This window comes from Trichogramma pretiosum, unplaced genomic scaffold (assembly GCF_000599845.2).
Source record: "Trichogramma pretiosum strain Unisexual culture from Peru unplaced genomic scaffold, Tpre_2.0 scaffold30, whole genome shotgun sequence".
In the NCBI taxonomy this organism is placed as follows: Eukaryota; Metazoa; Arthropoda; class Insecta; order Hymenoptera; family Trichogrammatidae; genus Trichogramma; species Trichogramma pretiosum.
In genome coordinates this window covers 720,950-735,718 of record NW_019641675.1, presented here as the reverse complement: position 1 = coordinate 735,718, position 14,769 = coordinate 720,950, and the positions used below count along the sequence as shown (strand labels likewise).

At 37.2% G+C, this 14,769-nt stretch overlaps 1 protein-coding gene across 3 annotated transcripts in view; it reads left to right on the top strand.

Moving 5' to 3' along the window:
- Window positions 1-9,375: 9,375 nt before the first annotated feature.
- LOC106653200 (glucose-6-phosphate 1-epimerase) overlaps window positions 9,376-14,769 on the top strand; it is a 48,816-nt gene continuing 43,422 nt past the window's right edge. For all 3 annotated transcript variants that reach the window (XM_014372541.2, XM_023460694.1, XM_023460693.1), the window contains exons 1-2: window positions 9,376-9,779; window positions 12,266-12,317. In XM_014372541.2, coding sequence (XP_014228027.1) covers window positions 9,710-9,779; window positions 12,266-12,317 — 122 coding nt within the window. In that variant the 5' untranslated portion in view covers window positions 9,376-9,709. The remainder of the gene's footprint in view (window positions 9,780-12,265; window positions 12,318-14,769) is intronic.

The following is a 14,769-nucleotide window of genomic DNA, read 5'->3' as shown; positions in this document are numbered from 1 at the left end:
CCGACTCGACGCAACGCTTATTTCGGTAGGAGAAACTTTTATTATTGCGCTCGAGTGTATTGAGGGTGCGATATGTCCCAGATTTAAGCCCACCCTCGCTCGCGCGTCCAGTCTCTTATTTTCGCACTTGCTGCGGTGGGCTCTCACGTGTTCGGTGATAGTAGATAAAATTTATGGTCAAAACTTTACGCTGCGATTGTCCAGTCCGATTACTTTCTCCTCGAATGCTGACTTTTATGCTGGCGTTCGCTTGGAAAATCACGACGCTTTACTTTGATGATTTTTTTTCTCGAGTAATTAACAAATTTCAACCGTTTTTTGATTCAATGTTGCTTCGAAAAGTACTTATAAGATTACCAATTTCATTGATTTTCCAACATGTGGTTGGATCTTTTTCATATTTTGATTTAATTTCAAGTAGTTAAATGTCAAATATAATTGTTTTTCAATTCGCAGAAAAATGTTCAAACTCCACAATACGTAGTTTCAAATTACTTTCACAGTATTTTTTCATATAAGTCTGGGATAGAAAAAAGTTCGGCTGAACTTGTTAAAACACGTGTCGATTAGACACTGAAATATTACTTTTTATTAAATAACAATTTACAATTTATTACTGTACTATAAGAAAATGACTCGTTACACTCTTTCATTTCGAGCCGTTGCAATCGAAGACACTTGTTATTGCGATATATCTATTTTTTCTTATGATTAAACTCTCACTTCAATAAGGGTTATGCTAATTAAACATTTGCAAAAATGGAGTTTTTAGATAGGGAATACAATAATTTATTATTTTCAGACTTTAAATGCTTCTTTATCATTAATATCCTTATTATCGGCAATAATCTAAGAAGTCAAATTAAATACACGAATCTTGTGATGGTTATTCTTTTGTTACTCAAATAAAACTACCAGTCAAAACAATTTAAAAATATATCAAAACATTATTATTATATCATTTTTGGCAATAATTATAATAATTAATCGAATAATTTTTATTGTGATATTATTATTTTTGACTGTTGCTTTTATTGAAGTAAGAGAGATGACCTTCACAAGATTTACTTTTTATTTTGCTACATTTATTCTACATTATTATTACTATATATTAGGGTGGTTCGCTTTTGCAAAAATGTTAAAAATCGCGTATACGTCATGGCGATTCTTAAAGTTCAAGTCTTTACGAAAAGAAAGCCGGGTTCAGAACCTCAAAAAAAGTGTCGGGAACCGGTGTCGATCGATTTTTGAAGTTTAAAAACGTGCTCCAAAATAGGAGCAAAATCGGTCAACCATTCAATTTATTTCAAACTGTGTTTCGAGAGTAAAAATAATATCGACAATATAATTCCTTACGTATTTTTGTCTGTAAAATCGAATGTCGTAGTCAGTTTTGCTCTACGACTTCGTTTTCATCGATAAAAATGTACTTTTTTGATTTTTTTTCGCTTAAAAATCCAAAAATCGACTTTGCAACGTTTAAAAATGAACAGAAAAAATCTTCGAAAATTTTTGCTACTACCAAAATTTAGGATTTCTTATGACGAATCCAACGGTATGAATTAGTATATACTTTAAAATCATTTTCGTTCATGAAAATGCAAGTTTTCGATTTTTTTTGGCTGAATTTGACAAAAATCCCGAAAACGAGATGTTTTTGAAAAAAAATCGTTTTTTTTCTAAAACGATATTTTAGGACAAAAATCACAACGTCATTAAATTTTACAGCAAAAAATACAAAAAAAATGTTGCAGCGGGATTTTTTAAGAGCATTTTCTCTCAAAAAGGGCTCTTTTTTAGATTTTTCGTCAAATTCAGCCAAAAAAAATCGAAAATTTGCATTTTTATGAACGAAAATAATTTTAAAGTATATACTAATTTATACCGTTGGATTCGTCATAAGAAATCCTAAATTTTTGTAGTAGCAAAAATTTTCGAAGATTTTTTCTGTTCATTTTTAAACGTTGCAAAGTCGATTTTTGGATTTTTAAGCGAAAAAAAATCAAAAAAGTACATTTTTATCGATGAAAACGAAGTCGTAGAGCAAAACTGACTACGGTATTCGATTTTACAGACAAAAATACGTAAGGAATTGTATTGTCGATATTATTTTTACTCTTGAAACACAGTTTGAAATAAATTGAATGGTTGACCGATTTTGCTCCTATTTTGGAGCACGTTTTTAAACTTCAAAAATCGATCGACACCGATTCCTGACACTTTTTTGAGGTTCTGAACTCGGCTTTCTTTTCGTAAAGACTTGAACTTTAAGAATCGCCATAACGTATACGCGATTTTTAACATTTTTGCAAAAGCGAGCCACCCTACTATATATGAGCGCGTCCAGCATAAGTCGGCCACCCCGCGCGATTACGGCATTTTTGGCCGAAAGTGTCGTATGTTTAGCTCGCTCGGAAACGTTTACCAAGGGTCAGAAAAAAAATCCAAACCCATGGATCGACAGATTTTTTTCTCCTCTTTCTAGTGGTGTAACTCAAAAAATTCTTAAAAATTGATTTTGAGGTTAAAACTCGACTTGAATGTTTAAGTCGATTTATCCAAAAAATGTATCCTCCGATTGCAATTTAAGCTGCACCAATCGAAAGAGCAGGCAAAAATCTATCGAAAACCATGTTTTTAGGATGGAGAAATGATAAGAACTATTAAAGATATCGAGATGAATAGCGCGGGACGGCGCGCGCGGGCCTGTTTTCCTGCCTATGTCTTTTCGACTCGCTAAAAAAATGCTGGAAAAATAATGTTAACACGTAAATCGATAGATTTTTTCCTCATTTTTCGATTGGTAATGTTAATTTTGAGGTCAACATTAAAATACTTGAAGAAATATTGACTTCAAAATTCAAATCAAGTTTTGACTATGAAAAAAATTTTTTGGAATTTTTTCAACAACGCCATCAGAAAGAGGAGGAAAAAATCTATCGATTTACATGTTGACATAATTTTTTCAGCCCTTTTTAAGCGATTACGAGCGAGTCGAAAAAACAAAGGCACGGCGCCGCGCGTGTGCCGCTGCTGGCGCACGGAAAACAGGTCCGCGCGCGCCGTCCCACGCTATTCATCTCGATATCTTTAATAGTTCTTATCATTTCTCCATCCTGGAAAACATGGTTTTCGATAGATTTTTGCCTCCTCTTTCGATTGGTGCAGTTTAAATTGAAATCGGAGGATACATTTTTTGGATAAATCGACTTAAACATTCAAGTCGAGTTTTAACCTCAAAATCAATTTTTAAGAATTTTTTAAGTCACACCACTAGAAAGAGGAGGAAAAAATCGATTGATCCATGTGTTTGGATTATTTTTCTGACTCTTGGTAAACGGTTCCGAGCGAGCTAAACATACGGCACTTTCGGCCAAAAATGCCGTAATCGCGCGGGGTGGCCGACTTATGCTGGACGCGCTCATACATTCTACTTAGGATTTAAGCTCAAAAGGAAAATTTACGGAAATGGCCGCTTTCCAAAAAAGTTTGATTTTTGTCAAAAGATTTTTTCTAAAATTATATTTATGAAAGTTACGATAATAAATCAATCAAGAAATATTATATGAGGCTTTAGTACAAATTTCACATTTTTCATAGTTAATGAAAAACGCATTAAAAGTTTTTCTCACCCATTTGGCTATCGTATTAAGTGGAGTAGAAAAATTCAAAGTGAAACATCTTCAAATTATTTTTACCCTATGAAATCAATTGGGTATGATTCTATACACTCGAAGGGAGCTTTTATTCAAAAAAATTTATTTTCAAAAAATCAAAAGTGATGTTACCCCTTATAGTAGTAATTGAAACTTTTGAGAATTTTTAAAACGGAAAAAATTGAATATTTAATTCTAGTCGGTTTGTTTATCTTAATCAAAATTATTATGTTCTTCTTTGCCTTGGATCAAATACCACGCAAGCAAGAAAATTCAACTTTCTGACCTGGTACTATAATATGCTATTTTATCGTGTAATTTACAAATTTCAACTGTGCTATTTATTAAATATTGATTAAAAAAATACACATCTTGTACTTTTTCTTATTATAGCTCACAAGCCTACAATGTACTATAAGAAAATAACTTGTTACACCTCTCCATGTTTCGAGAAGTTTTATTCAAAGACCATTTTGTACGTTCAATGAATGAGTGTCGATTCATTTTATTGCATTTAATTATTTTAATTTGCAAAAATGGAGTTTTTAGAAAGTGAATACAATAAATTTGGTAAATATTGTTTGAAATCTTACGGACTTTGGCCAAATCAAAGTAAATCTGAAAATATTCTAGGATGTGTCAAATTAAATTTTTTGTTATTGCAAATTGCTATTCCGGTGGTACGAATTAATTTTTAATTATAAATTCATGAGCATATTATACAGTTTTAATAATTGTTACAAAAACGTTCAAAGCTCTTATTCGGATTTTTTCATCTTGATGATAAAATCATGGTCATGGAAACTTTGCTGTATGGTCTATTTTATCTGTTAACTTACGCAAGATATATCTTATTTTTAAAAAATTTACCGAAGGTAGAGAACACGAAAAAAAAGACATATGATACAACAGAATATAATTAACCAAGTTTTATTAAACTAACAAACCATATTTTATCTCAAGGTAAGAATATTGTTACGGGAAATATATCAAATTCGACACAGTATAGTGGATAGTGATGAATGTAAGGTAATGATGAAGTACGATAAAGAAATTAATTTTCTCGGTAAATGGTATTCTTGTGAGTGATTTGATTAGTAATTCGTTGAAACAATCATCAAAATGTATTGATTGACTTTTATTTCACATAGTTTATATAGTATCAGCGTTTATGTTTCATAGCATTGTTTCGTTCGTGCCGCCTGTCTTGGATATTATTGTACCTTTATCGAACGGTACAAGAGAGAGATTGGTGCCTTACCATGGCCATTTCATATGGTTTTCTCAAGAAGATTACCATTATGAAATTTGTTGGTTATATATGTTGTTGTGCGCATTGCTTTCGACTCTTCATCCTGGCATTGAATTTCTGTATATAACGTCGACGGAACAAATTAATGGTTTTTTCAAAATCGTATGGTAAGGACTTTAAAAACTTCCAAAAATATTTTAATGTGAAACATACCTTTATTCAAAAGCGATCGGTTTGAAAATGCGGAAATCGATGGAGATCTAGATCATTGCGGTGACAAAGAATTAAACACATATTTAAAACTATCAAGCGCCGTGAAATTGTTTAATGACGGCATAAGGTTGATATGATTTTTTGATTGTGTATATTTACTTTGAAGAACTAAAATTAATATGAAAATTTTTAGATGCGTTGAACTTATGGAAGATACTTTTAATTTGTGTAATATGTTCATAGTTTTGTCTTTGCGCCTTTCTTTGGCCGTCTCCTATTTATATGTAATATTTAATTTTCAATTATAACAAACATAAATGTAAAAAAAGTCATAAACTTGTATTGGTTTTAAATAACAGTTATATTTGGAGCACAATTTGATTAATAGAATGCGTTTTTTCACTTATTCCATGGGTAGCCTTTTAGTTTTATGGTATTGTAATTTGCCAGGACAAAAAATTACTGACAGCAGTTCCGAAATTCATTTCAAAATGTAAGTATAGATCGTTTCAAGTTTTTATGAATTAGATATTTTCAATTCAAGAGATCTATATGCTTTTTTACTACAGTTTTAGTTGCAAATGGTACGCATTTTCACGAAAATCTAAACGATTGATATTAATAGCATCCACTAGATCACTTAGCCCATGTTTTTTAACTTCTTGGAAATTAAGCCCTCTTTGCATGAGAACTTTTGGTGAAGTGAGTTATCTGTTAGTTGAATCAATCTTTTGTTAAAAGTCTTAATGAAATTATTTATTTTTTACAGACGTTGAAGGCTTCTTTATCATTTATATCCTTATTATCGGCAATAATCTAAGAAGTCAAATTTAATGGTACACACCTGTGTTTATGCCTATAAATGAAAAACATGAAAATTAAGGATTACTATTACAATTTTTTGTTTCTGATGTAAAAATATGTTTTTATAGGTCCTTTTACAACAAGAAATATGTCTGGAGCTCCTCTTATTATTAACAATCATCCATCAAACATGTACATTGACTTCTGATTTCTAAGTCATTGACCGCATGATTTTGAATGCAATTTTTTACCAATCCGGATCCTTGCGATCTCAAAAGTTTTGTAATAAAAAAATATTTTTACATCAGAAACAAAAAATTGTAATAGTAATCCTTAATTTTCATGTTTTTCATTTATAGGTATAAACACAGGTGTGTCCCCTTAAATGCACGAATCTTGTGATGGTTATACCTTTGTTACTTAAACAAAACCATCAGTCAAACCAAATTAAAAACATATCAAAACATTAATATTAATCAAAACAATATAATAATTAATGGAATAATTTTTATTGTTATATTATTATTTTTGGCTGTTGCTATTACTGAAGTAAGAAAGGAATGACCTTCACAAGATTTACTTTTTATTTTATTTTAACAAAATGACTGGTGAACGTTTTAATTTTTAAAATCTAAGAGGTAATATATTCCCAGAGAATATAAAATAACAATGTCATTTTCGCATTGTACTTATAAATTTCTCAATAAAAGAGTTTATGAACCTAGTAGAAATGCCTGACATATGCTTAGTTTTTGATCAAGTTTTTTGGACATAAAATGATCATTAGCACTGGAAATATACTAATCAATTAGGACAGAAAAAAGATAATAACTGGTCTTCACAATTACATGTACTTCTACAATTGCAGATTTTCCGATAAATATACTTGTCATCTAGTGATGGAAGCTTAAGCGGTACAACCAATCCAGGATTTTTCAAAAATGTCAATATCCGAGAATTTTTCGCACACGTCACGATTGGTGATTCCACTTGCAACTATGAGGACTAAAAAAAGTGTTTCAAAGTACTCAAAAATGATTTTCTTATTTATTTCATTTTAAAATGTCTGATATTCCAAATTTGCAAAGAAACGTTTTTTGACTAACAGACGCTTATCTCGGCTCCTATGACACTTAAAACAAAAAATGAACATCCCATTTAAGATAGAGAATTTTATCAAAGCTTCTTGGGATTTAAGCTCAAAAGTGAAATTTACGGAAATGGCAGCTTTCTAAAATAACTTTGATTTTCGTCAAAACATTTTTTCAAAAATTGTATGTTCGAAAGGTAGAATAATAAATCAATCAAGAAATATTATTTGAAGCTTCAGTAAAAAATTCAAATTTTTATAGTTAGTGGAAAACGCATTTAGGGGACGTTCCCATTGAAAATGAAAAAAAAATCGATGCATTTTTTTAAAATTAAACAGTTCTTTAACATAATAAAAATACCCTGTTAAAATTTTAGAACGAAATTCATAAAGGAAAAAAGGTTATGCCCGATTATGCAAAGTGTCTAGCGTGCTCGAAATGTCCAGAACAAAACTTCGGACGCGTTTTTCTCATTACTACTTTTTTTCAGCTCTTGCCAGCGATTGAGAAAAAACTAGAAGTCCGATCTTTATGTTTAATATCTCTTTCTAATCATTACAACTTTCTCTAGAACAAAACCTCTAAAAATTTTAAAAAATCATGCCCAATTTTTTTTTAAGGGTAAATTCCGCCAAAAACAGCATTTTTTCAGAAAAACTAGTGCCAAAATCATAAACATAGAAAATATCAATTATGATTCTAAGCCTTCTTTGCATGAGAACTTTTGGAGAAGTGAGTTTTCTGTTAGTTGGATCAATCTTTTGTTCAAAGTGTTAATGAAATCATTTATTTTTTACAGACGTTGACGACTTCTTTATCATTAATATCTGTATTATCGGCAAGTTCTATGAAATAATAAATTTTTCAAAGAGTATAAAGTAAAAATGTCAATTTTTCATTGAACCTATTAATTTCTGATGAAGAGACTAACTGTTCCAGAGTTCTAGGCTTTGACTTATACAATTTCATTCACTTTACCATTTGCAGATTCACAAATGAAAGTACTTGCCATCTAGTGGTGGATGCTTAAAGTGGTTTTTACGGTAATAAATTAATATTAAAGTGGTATTGCTGTATCTAAAGTATTTAAGAACTCGTCCAAATATAAAATAATGAAATTGTTATTTTTGACTCATAAAATGTATTTTAAATTATTTGAAAAGATCATTTATTGTTTATTTGACCATTAATACCATACTGACCATAATGTTTAAACGTGTCCAGGGACTACAGTAATTTTTTTATGGAAATTTAACATACATCATCGCAAAGTACTCTTTTCAACGAGTAATTTAAAAAAAATAGAGCTCTTTACGATTTTTTTACGCCCTGTAGGTCAATTTGTGTACTCAAAATACCCAGAAAATCGTGTTGATTTCAGCTAAACGAAGGATTTACGTACTGTAAATGGCACCTCCAAATCGACCTACAGGGCGTTAAAAAAATCGTGGAGAGCTCTTTTTTTTAAATTACTCGTTGAAAAGTACCTTCGTGAATTTTTTCAGATTTTGTATTTGCTTCAGGGCTTCAGAAAAAATATAGATAGAAAATGGACGTTTATAGGGGAGGAGGGAGTCCAAAATTTTGGTTTTGGCACTTTTTTATTATGTACTATAACATACCAAAAGTACGTCAAAATCGGGGACATACCTGCAGACGAAAATTTAAAGAAGTATTATTTTGACCCATGTATAATAAATTTATTTTAATTTTTTGGGAAATCGATTTTCCAGATTTTTTTGGAAGGCTAGAATTTCAGCGCGAGATTCATTCAACGCGTAATATAGAGATTAATGTACGTAATCGACTGAGTTGCAATAATTCATTCAATTATTTCATTTTTCTTAGTATCCAATTAATTATTATTTTTTCGTGAACGTCTGAAAAACGTATTCGCGCAACGGAGAGTCGATTGATCGATGCACCCATGCTACTAACACAGCCGACGTCTTAACGCTCACACACACACACACACCGACTTTAATATAGAAAACCTCGTGCATCTCGTTTGGCTGCGCGCCTTCCATCGGCGATCCGCGGCCGCAAAAGTTTTGCTCGCATCCTTTCGAAATTTCGCGCCAGCGTACACACGCACACATGCTCGCGAGTTTTCGGGCCGCCGCAGCGCGGCACTCGGGATTGGCTGCGAAGAATTCGCAGCGCTGTGCGACCGAGCCGCAGCGCCCCTCCGTATCGCGGGGAAAAATTATCCTCGGCGCTTTAGTAGGTGCTTTTACTCCATGCTCTCTCGCGTGCAACCCGAGGAGACTACACTTGTATAGGTTCGCACACATACGTAACACACATTTGCGGAGAGAGACTATATAGTTCCACTCTTGTGGCTGGCTGGTGCGCGGCTCGCCGCTGCTGCTCCGTACAGCAATATCTCCGCATTGGCTCTCGCTCAAGCGGCAAGACAGAAGCAGCCAAGTGACAGAGAGAGAAACACACACAGAGAGCGAGACCTGCTGCAGACTCTCGCACGCGCGCCAAGCAGTCGGATCATTCGGTAGTGCTGCGCTCTTCTCCGCTCGTATATATAACGCAAATTAATACATCGTTAAAAAAACAACGTGTGGGCTCTGTACAGTGCTGTTATAATACAACGTCTTGTCTACTTGACTTTTAATACAATAAAACAGTGTGTCAACGATCGGTGCATTGATCGAAAAAGAAAACAAAAAAACAAAACCATGGCAGCGGCTACCAGCGTGGTGGTGCTCGACAGGGGCAACAATACCACTTGTACCATCAACTTACACGGTGCGTTAATTCATTCAAGGCTTTTTTTCGTTATCGTCGTTTTTTTATTGTTTCTTATACACGGCCAGTTTTTTCTGTGCGCGAACGCGATCAAGCGATTTTTTTCCTCCGTCGTTAACCGTGCGCTGTCTCTCGGCCGAAAAATCGGAGCGCCGATCGTCTTTTAACGCTTGCGCGCGCGAATCGTGCCCAATTTCACACAGTGCAACACAATCTACATCTCTTGTTGTGCCGCTCGGCCGACGGCAACAACCAATAAATACGATCTTGTGTTTTCCGCTTCTTTGATAATCGCTCGATCGCTTGAAAAACAGCGCAATTATAAGCCGACTCGCTGTGTCCGTCTGTTCTTGATATGTGTGTACGCGATCAGCGATCAACGCGCCGGCTGCCGACGAGTCAATTATCGCGCGGCTTTGGAAAATCCTTCCTTTTTTTCTGCCAGCGATCTCGAGCAGCGAGGGTTGTTGGGAAATCGGCTCCGAGGCTGCTTTGCGCGCGCGAGTCAGAAGAGAACGAGACTCCGTTGAGTCCGCGCTATATAGTGCAAACGAGAGAGAAAGAGGAGAGACCGGCTCGCTCGCTCGCGTGCTGCTGTTGCGGTGGCGGCCGCCGCCGCCGGGCGCGTGCTGCTATACTACTGTTGCGGTAGGGTAGTTTCGCTCGTCGCCGGTTTCTGCGATTTTCCTCTTGCGACGGCGATACTCTCTACATCGATACCCGATAATCAACCTGTTCTCCACGGCGAATCATATCTTTGTCGCGAGTGTTGTTCCAAATGTGCGTGTGAACGTTTGTACTGCTGCTGCTGCTGCTGCTGCTGTTGTGCCAATATAATGGTAACAATTAGTCAGAAAAGTGGGCCGCGTCGAATCATTTAAGAAAGTCACAGCACACGGTATAAACACGCGGCGGTGCACAGGTTTCTGCCTCTCTCTCTCGCGTACACATATAAGCATACACCAGCTCTCCTCCGGTCTCTTTCCTTGACTTTTGCCCTCGCGAAATAGCGCAAACTACAAGTGTCACGTCCGTCTCCGCAGCAACAGTCTATACTACAGCACGCACATACACACTCGTACATAGCCATGCGCGCCGAGTTATAAGAAACCAAGTCGAGCGTAAAGTGTCATTTATTATAAGAGTTTCGTCAGTGATTTATCTGTAGCTATGTGCGTGTGTATATCGTGTGTATGTGTGTGTGTGTGTGTCCGCGTGTGTATTTAGTTAAATATTATAAATATAAGCCGTCGAGGATATACACGTGTTTCGCGAATGATTTCTAAATAGCATCTCTATTCGCTCGAGCTTGAAAGATACTCGTAAAATAAAAAAAAATAAAATAAGAAGAAAAAGAAAAAAAAAGGATATCTCTCTCTCGCTCGAGCGCCGCGCGCTGAGAGACTCCGCCGCTCGCGCGTACAGGCATATATAATTAAGAACGTTGTCGCGAGCACGCGCGAACAAATTGCACCGATAAACTTTATTATTATATTTTTCCGTCGTCATCGTCGTTCCTTTTTTTGTCTTTGCGCAACAACCCCCTTACCACCTATGTAACATTGCATCTCTCTCTCTCTATGTAAACGCGCGTGTGGCTGTAAATTATCGCGACGGTTTTAGAAATTATTTTCGTACTATTACTCTCTTCTTTATGATCGTTTCGTTGTTAGATGCGTGTGTGGCTTTCTCGATTGCGCTCGTTACGTTTATAATATACAGGGTTATAAACGTGTCGCTTATGCACGCACACTTACACATTAATGATACGGCGAGCGCATCGGTCAAATAGCGCCGTCATTGAATCGTCGTTGATGCGCTCCTACGGCTGCAGGTTATTAGCGCGTCACACACCGTATCCATCTGTGTGTGAATGTGTAACATTCAAACGAGTTTTGCGCGTTAGAGACGAATAGTAGTGCGGCGGCCGCCGATAATCGACAAAAAGTCTCTTTTGCTCTCTCGCGTTGAACGTCTATCCGTATGTGCTGCGCTGTGCATCGAGTATCGATGTCACCCTGCCTGCGCTTATTCGATCTCGTTCTCTCTCTTTCTCTCTCTGTTCTCTCGCACTCGTCGTCGCAGCACATGCCACACACACTGGCCGTATGCTAATTTTCACGCGCGCGCGCGACATCGCCACAGCTTTATCAGTTTCATTTTATCGCGGATTAATTGCTACGTCGCAGCTATTGCATTTTTTGTCTCTCTCTCTCTCTCTCTGTCTCTACTTGTGCGTTTATCACATAGCCACATACGAGTATACACAGAGCGCGTGAGATACATACAAGTGAAAATAATTTTTTTTCAATCAGGGGGGAAAATTCGGTTGAGAAATATATACTATATATAATATATAATACGTTAGAGGCGATGCCGGTCGTAGCTGCAGCCGCGATTAACTTCGCGATTTTCCAATATGTGTGTATGTATCGATCTCCGATATATATCTTTAATTACATATCAACTTGTTTTCCTAATTGCAGGAGCAACCGTGGTATCATGGAGAGTCAATAATCAGGAGCAACTGTTCGTTAGGTGAGTCTTATAAATCGTGCATGCCTTTTCTATAATTATATTAAGATATGTCTATTTCTCCTCTGCGAAGTGTGTTTTTCTGCGCTCTCGCTCTCCTAGAACTATTGCGCGCGGCAATAAGTACGCGCACGCGATTTACGACTATTTTTGTCGTCGTCGTCGTCGCGAATCTCGTTCTCCCGCAGCAATGACAAAAATTTATATAAATCTGTGCTCGCGTACGTACATATATATACGAGTCTCGCAGCTATGCGAATTTATGTGGATCAATGAATGTGCGCGCATGCCGTTTTTGTGTAATAAACAGCGGCACGTACGCTACGCGCGCATTATATGCGTGTCCCGCGTTTGGTTCGATTTGTAAGCAATGAGCAAAGCGCGAGTCTTGGTTGAATTTTTTCCTCGACTCTTATCTTGTGCTCGAGTGCGAGTTACATTTTCACGTACGCACTCGGTTGAATCGGTGATTGATAAAAAAGAGGTCAGAATTCGTCAACTTTTCACCCGCCTAGAAATTATAACGATGCGTCCAAAAGTGCATATATAGGCGTTTATAAAGCAACGGACTCGGAGCTCCTTCCTCCGACTTGGTCTCAGTCGTTAACGCCGTTAAGAGTCGTTCGTGTGTACTTTACAATATTATGAGCCTGCAACAACGGATCTCTCTAGTCGCGCACAGACGCTCATATGTGTCGGGGGCTCGGTGTATGCATGCAACCACTACTATGTATACATGTACAAAGCATGTATAATATCTGATGCAGACGTTGTGTAAAAAAACGCGAGAGCCCGGGGAAACTTAATTTATCGACGCGAGACATGCTCTGCCTTCGCGAGTCATACTGATAGGAAAAGAAACACAGAGAGAGAGAGAGAAACGAGCAAACGTTTCGCGTGCGGCTGGGAATTGGCCGGCTCGACAACGTCGCCTTATCGGCTACCAACTAAACTCGTGCAACACCAGTAGCTGCACGATTGCGCACATGCGAACACGAGTGTGCCATAAGCAGAGCATTTTCGTCGGCCGGCACAAGTCGAGAGTCGTTGTCGTTTGACACGAGCTTGTCTCACACGTTTCGCATACGTTTCGAGATAATGTATGAAATTGCGTGTATATCTGTAAACGATTAATTTGTGTATAAGAAGAAGCTCGAGCCTACGTGCGACTCTCGTTGACCGATATTATACACACGCAAAGATTCTGCCGTCGTCGTCTCGACTAATTAGTCATCCCAGTCAGCTTAGCACTGCGCTCTTTCCTCGTTTTCTCGCACGCGTTGCCTGGCAAAAGAAATAATAATCGACGTGGCTCTCTGCAGCCGCAAATTTGATATAATATTCAAAGAGAGAACGAGGCCCGAGTTATATTATAAAGCGTTAGGTCGAGCATAATAGCCGTCATCGTTTTAATCACTCGCGAATATCCGAGGCGCAGCTATTAATCAACAACAGCAACAACCACCACCGCACGTCTTATACCGAGCTGCAGGGGTAGCAGCAGCCGACTCGATGAGCTGCGTTGGAGTTAATAAATTCCTCATCCTTTTTGGAAGATACGGAGCAGTACGGATGTATAATGTAAAGTATGCGCCGCGCTGAACAGCAGCAGCAGCAGCAGCAGCAGCAGTGGCATCTCTCTCGCTCGCGCGACACCGATAAATCATAGACAAACCGCGAGCCTTACACCCCCTCCGCCTCGGCCCTGCGGAGAAGCGTTAATATTATCCTTTAGCCCGTTGTCTCTGCTCCTGTGCGTATACACTCTTGCTTGTCTTGAGAAATTCGTCGCCGTCGTATTCGTTGGCACTCGGTGTAATGTACAGCAGCAACGAGACCTTCGACCGAATTAATTAATGCTGGATACATTATGAGCCTTACCACGGCTATTATATGAAAAGTGTGTATAATACGCGTATACGTGTACGTCGTGGCGCGCGTTATTTTAACGAGCTGCACGCATAACTCGCCGATATAAGATGTATATCCGATAAGCGGCGCATGAGCGACATCGAGCCCGAATAATGCACCTTCTTAAATAATGCAGATATTTGCTCGGGCCCGAGTTTCATGCGTGCCAGATATTACTTACATATGTCTATGTGTGTGTGAGTGTGTGTGCCGAGGAGAAAAAAGAAAGGGGGTAGTATATATAATATACGCGCGCTACTATGCGATATACAAGGGAGATTGATTCATTAGAGTCTCGTTTACCTCCCGTCTCACTCACTCTCTCTTGAACTCGGTTGTGTCGTTTTTTTTTCACCTTTTTTTTTATTGCCCTTGCCTTGTCTTCCAAGTTTTTTCTCATATTTGAATAACGAACTTGACGTTTCGGAGAGGGCTATTTAGAAATCCAAATTAACGTCTCTTGCCTTCTCTCTTTTCTTTTATTTTCATTTTCGTTAAATGCGCATTTGCGATGGCCATCGTTGTCCTCCGCCTTCTCCTCCTC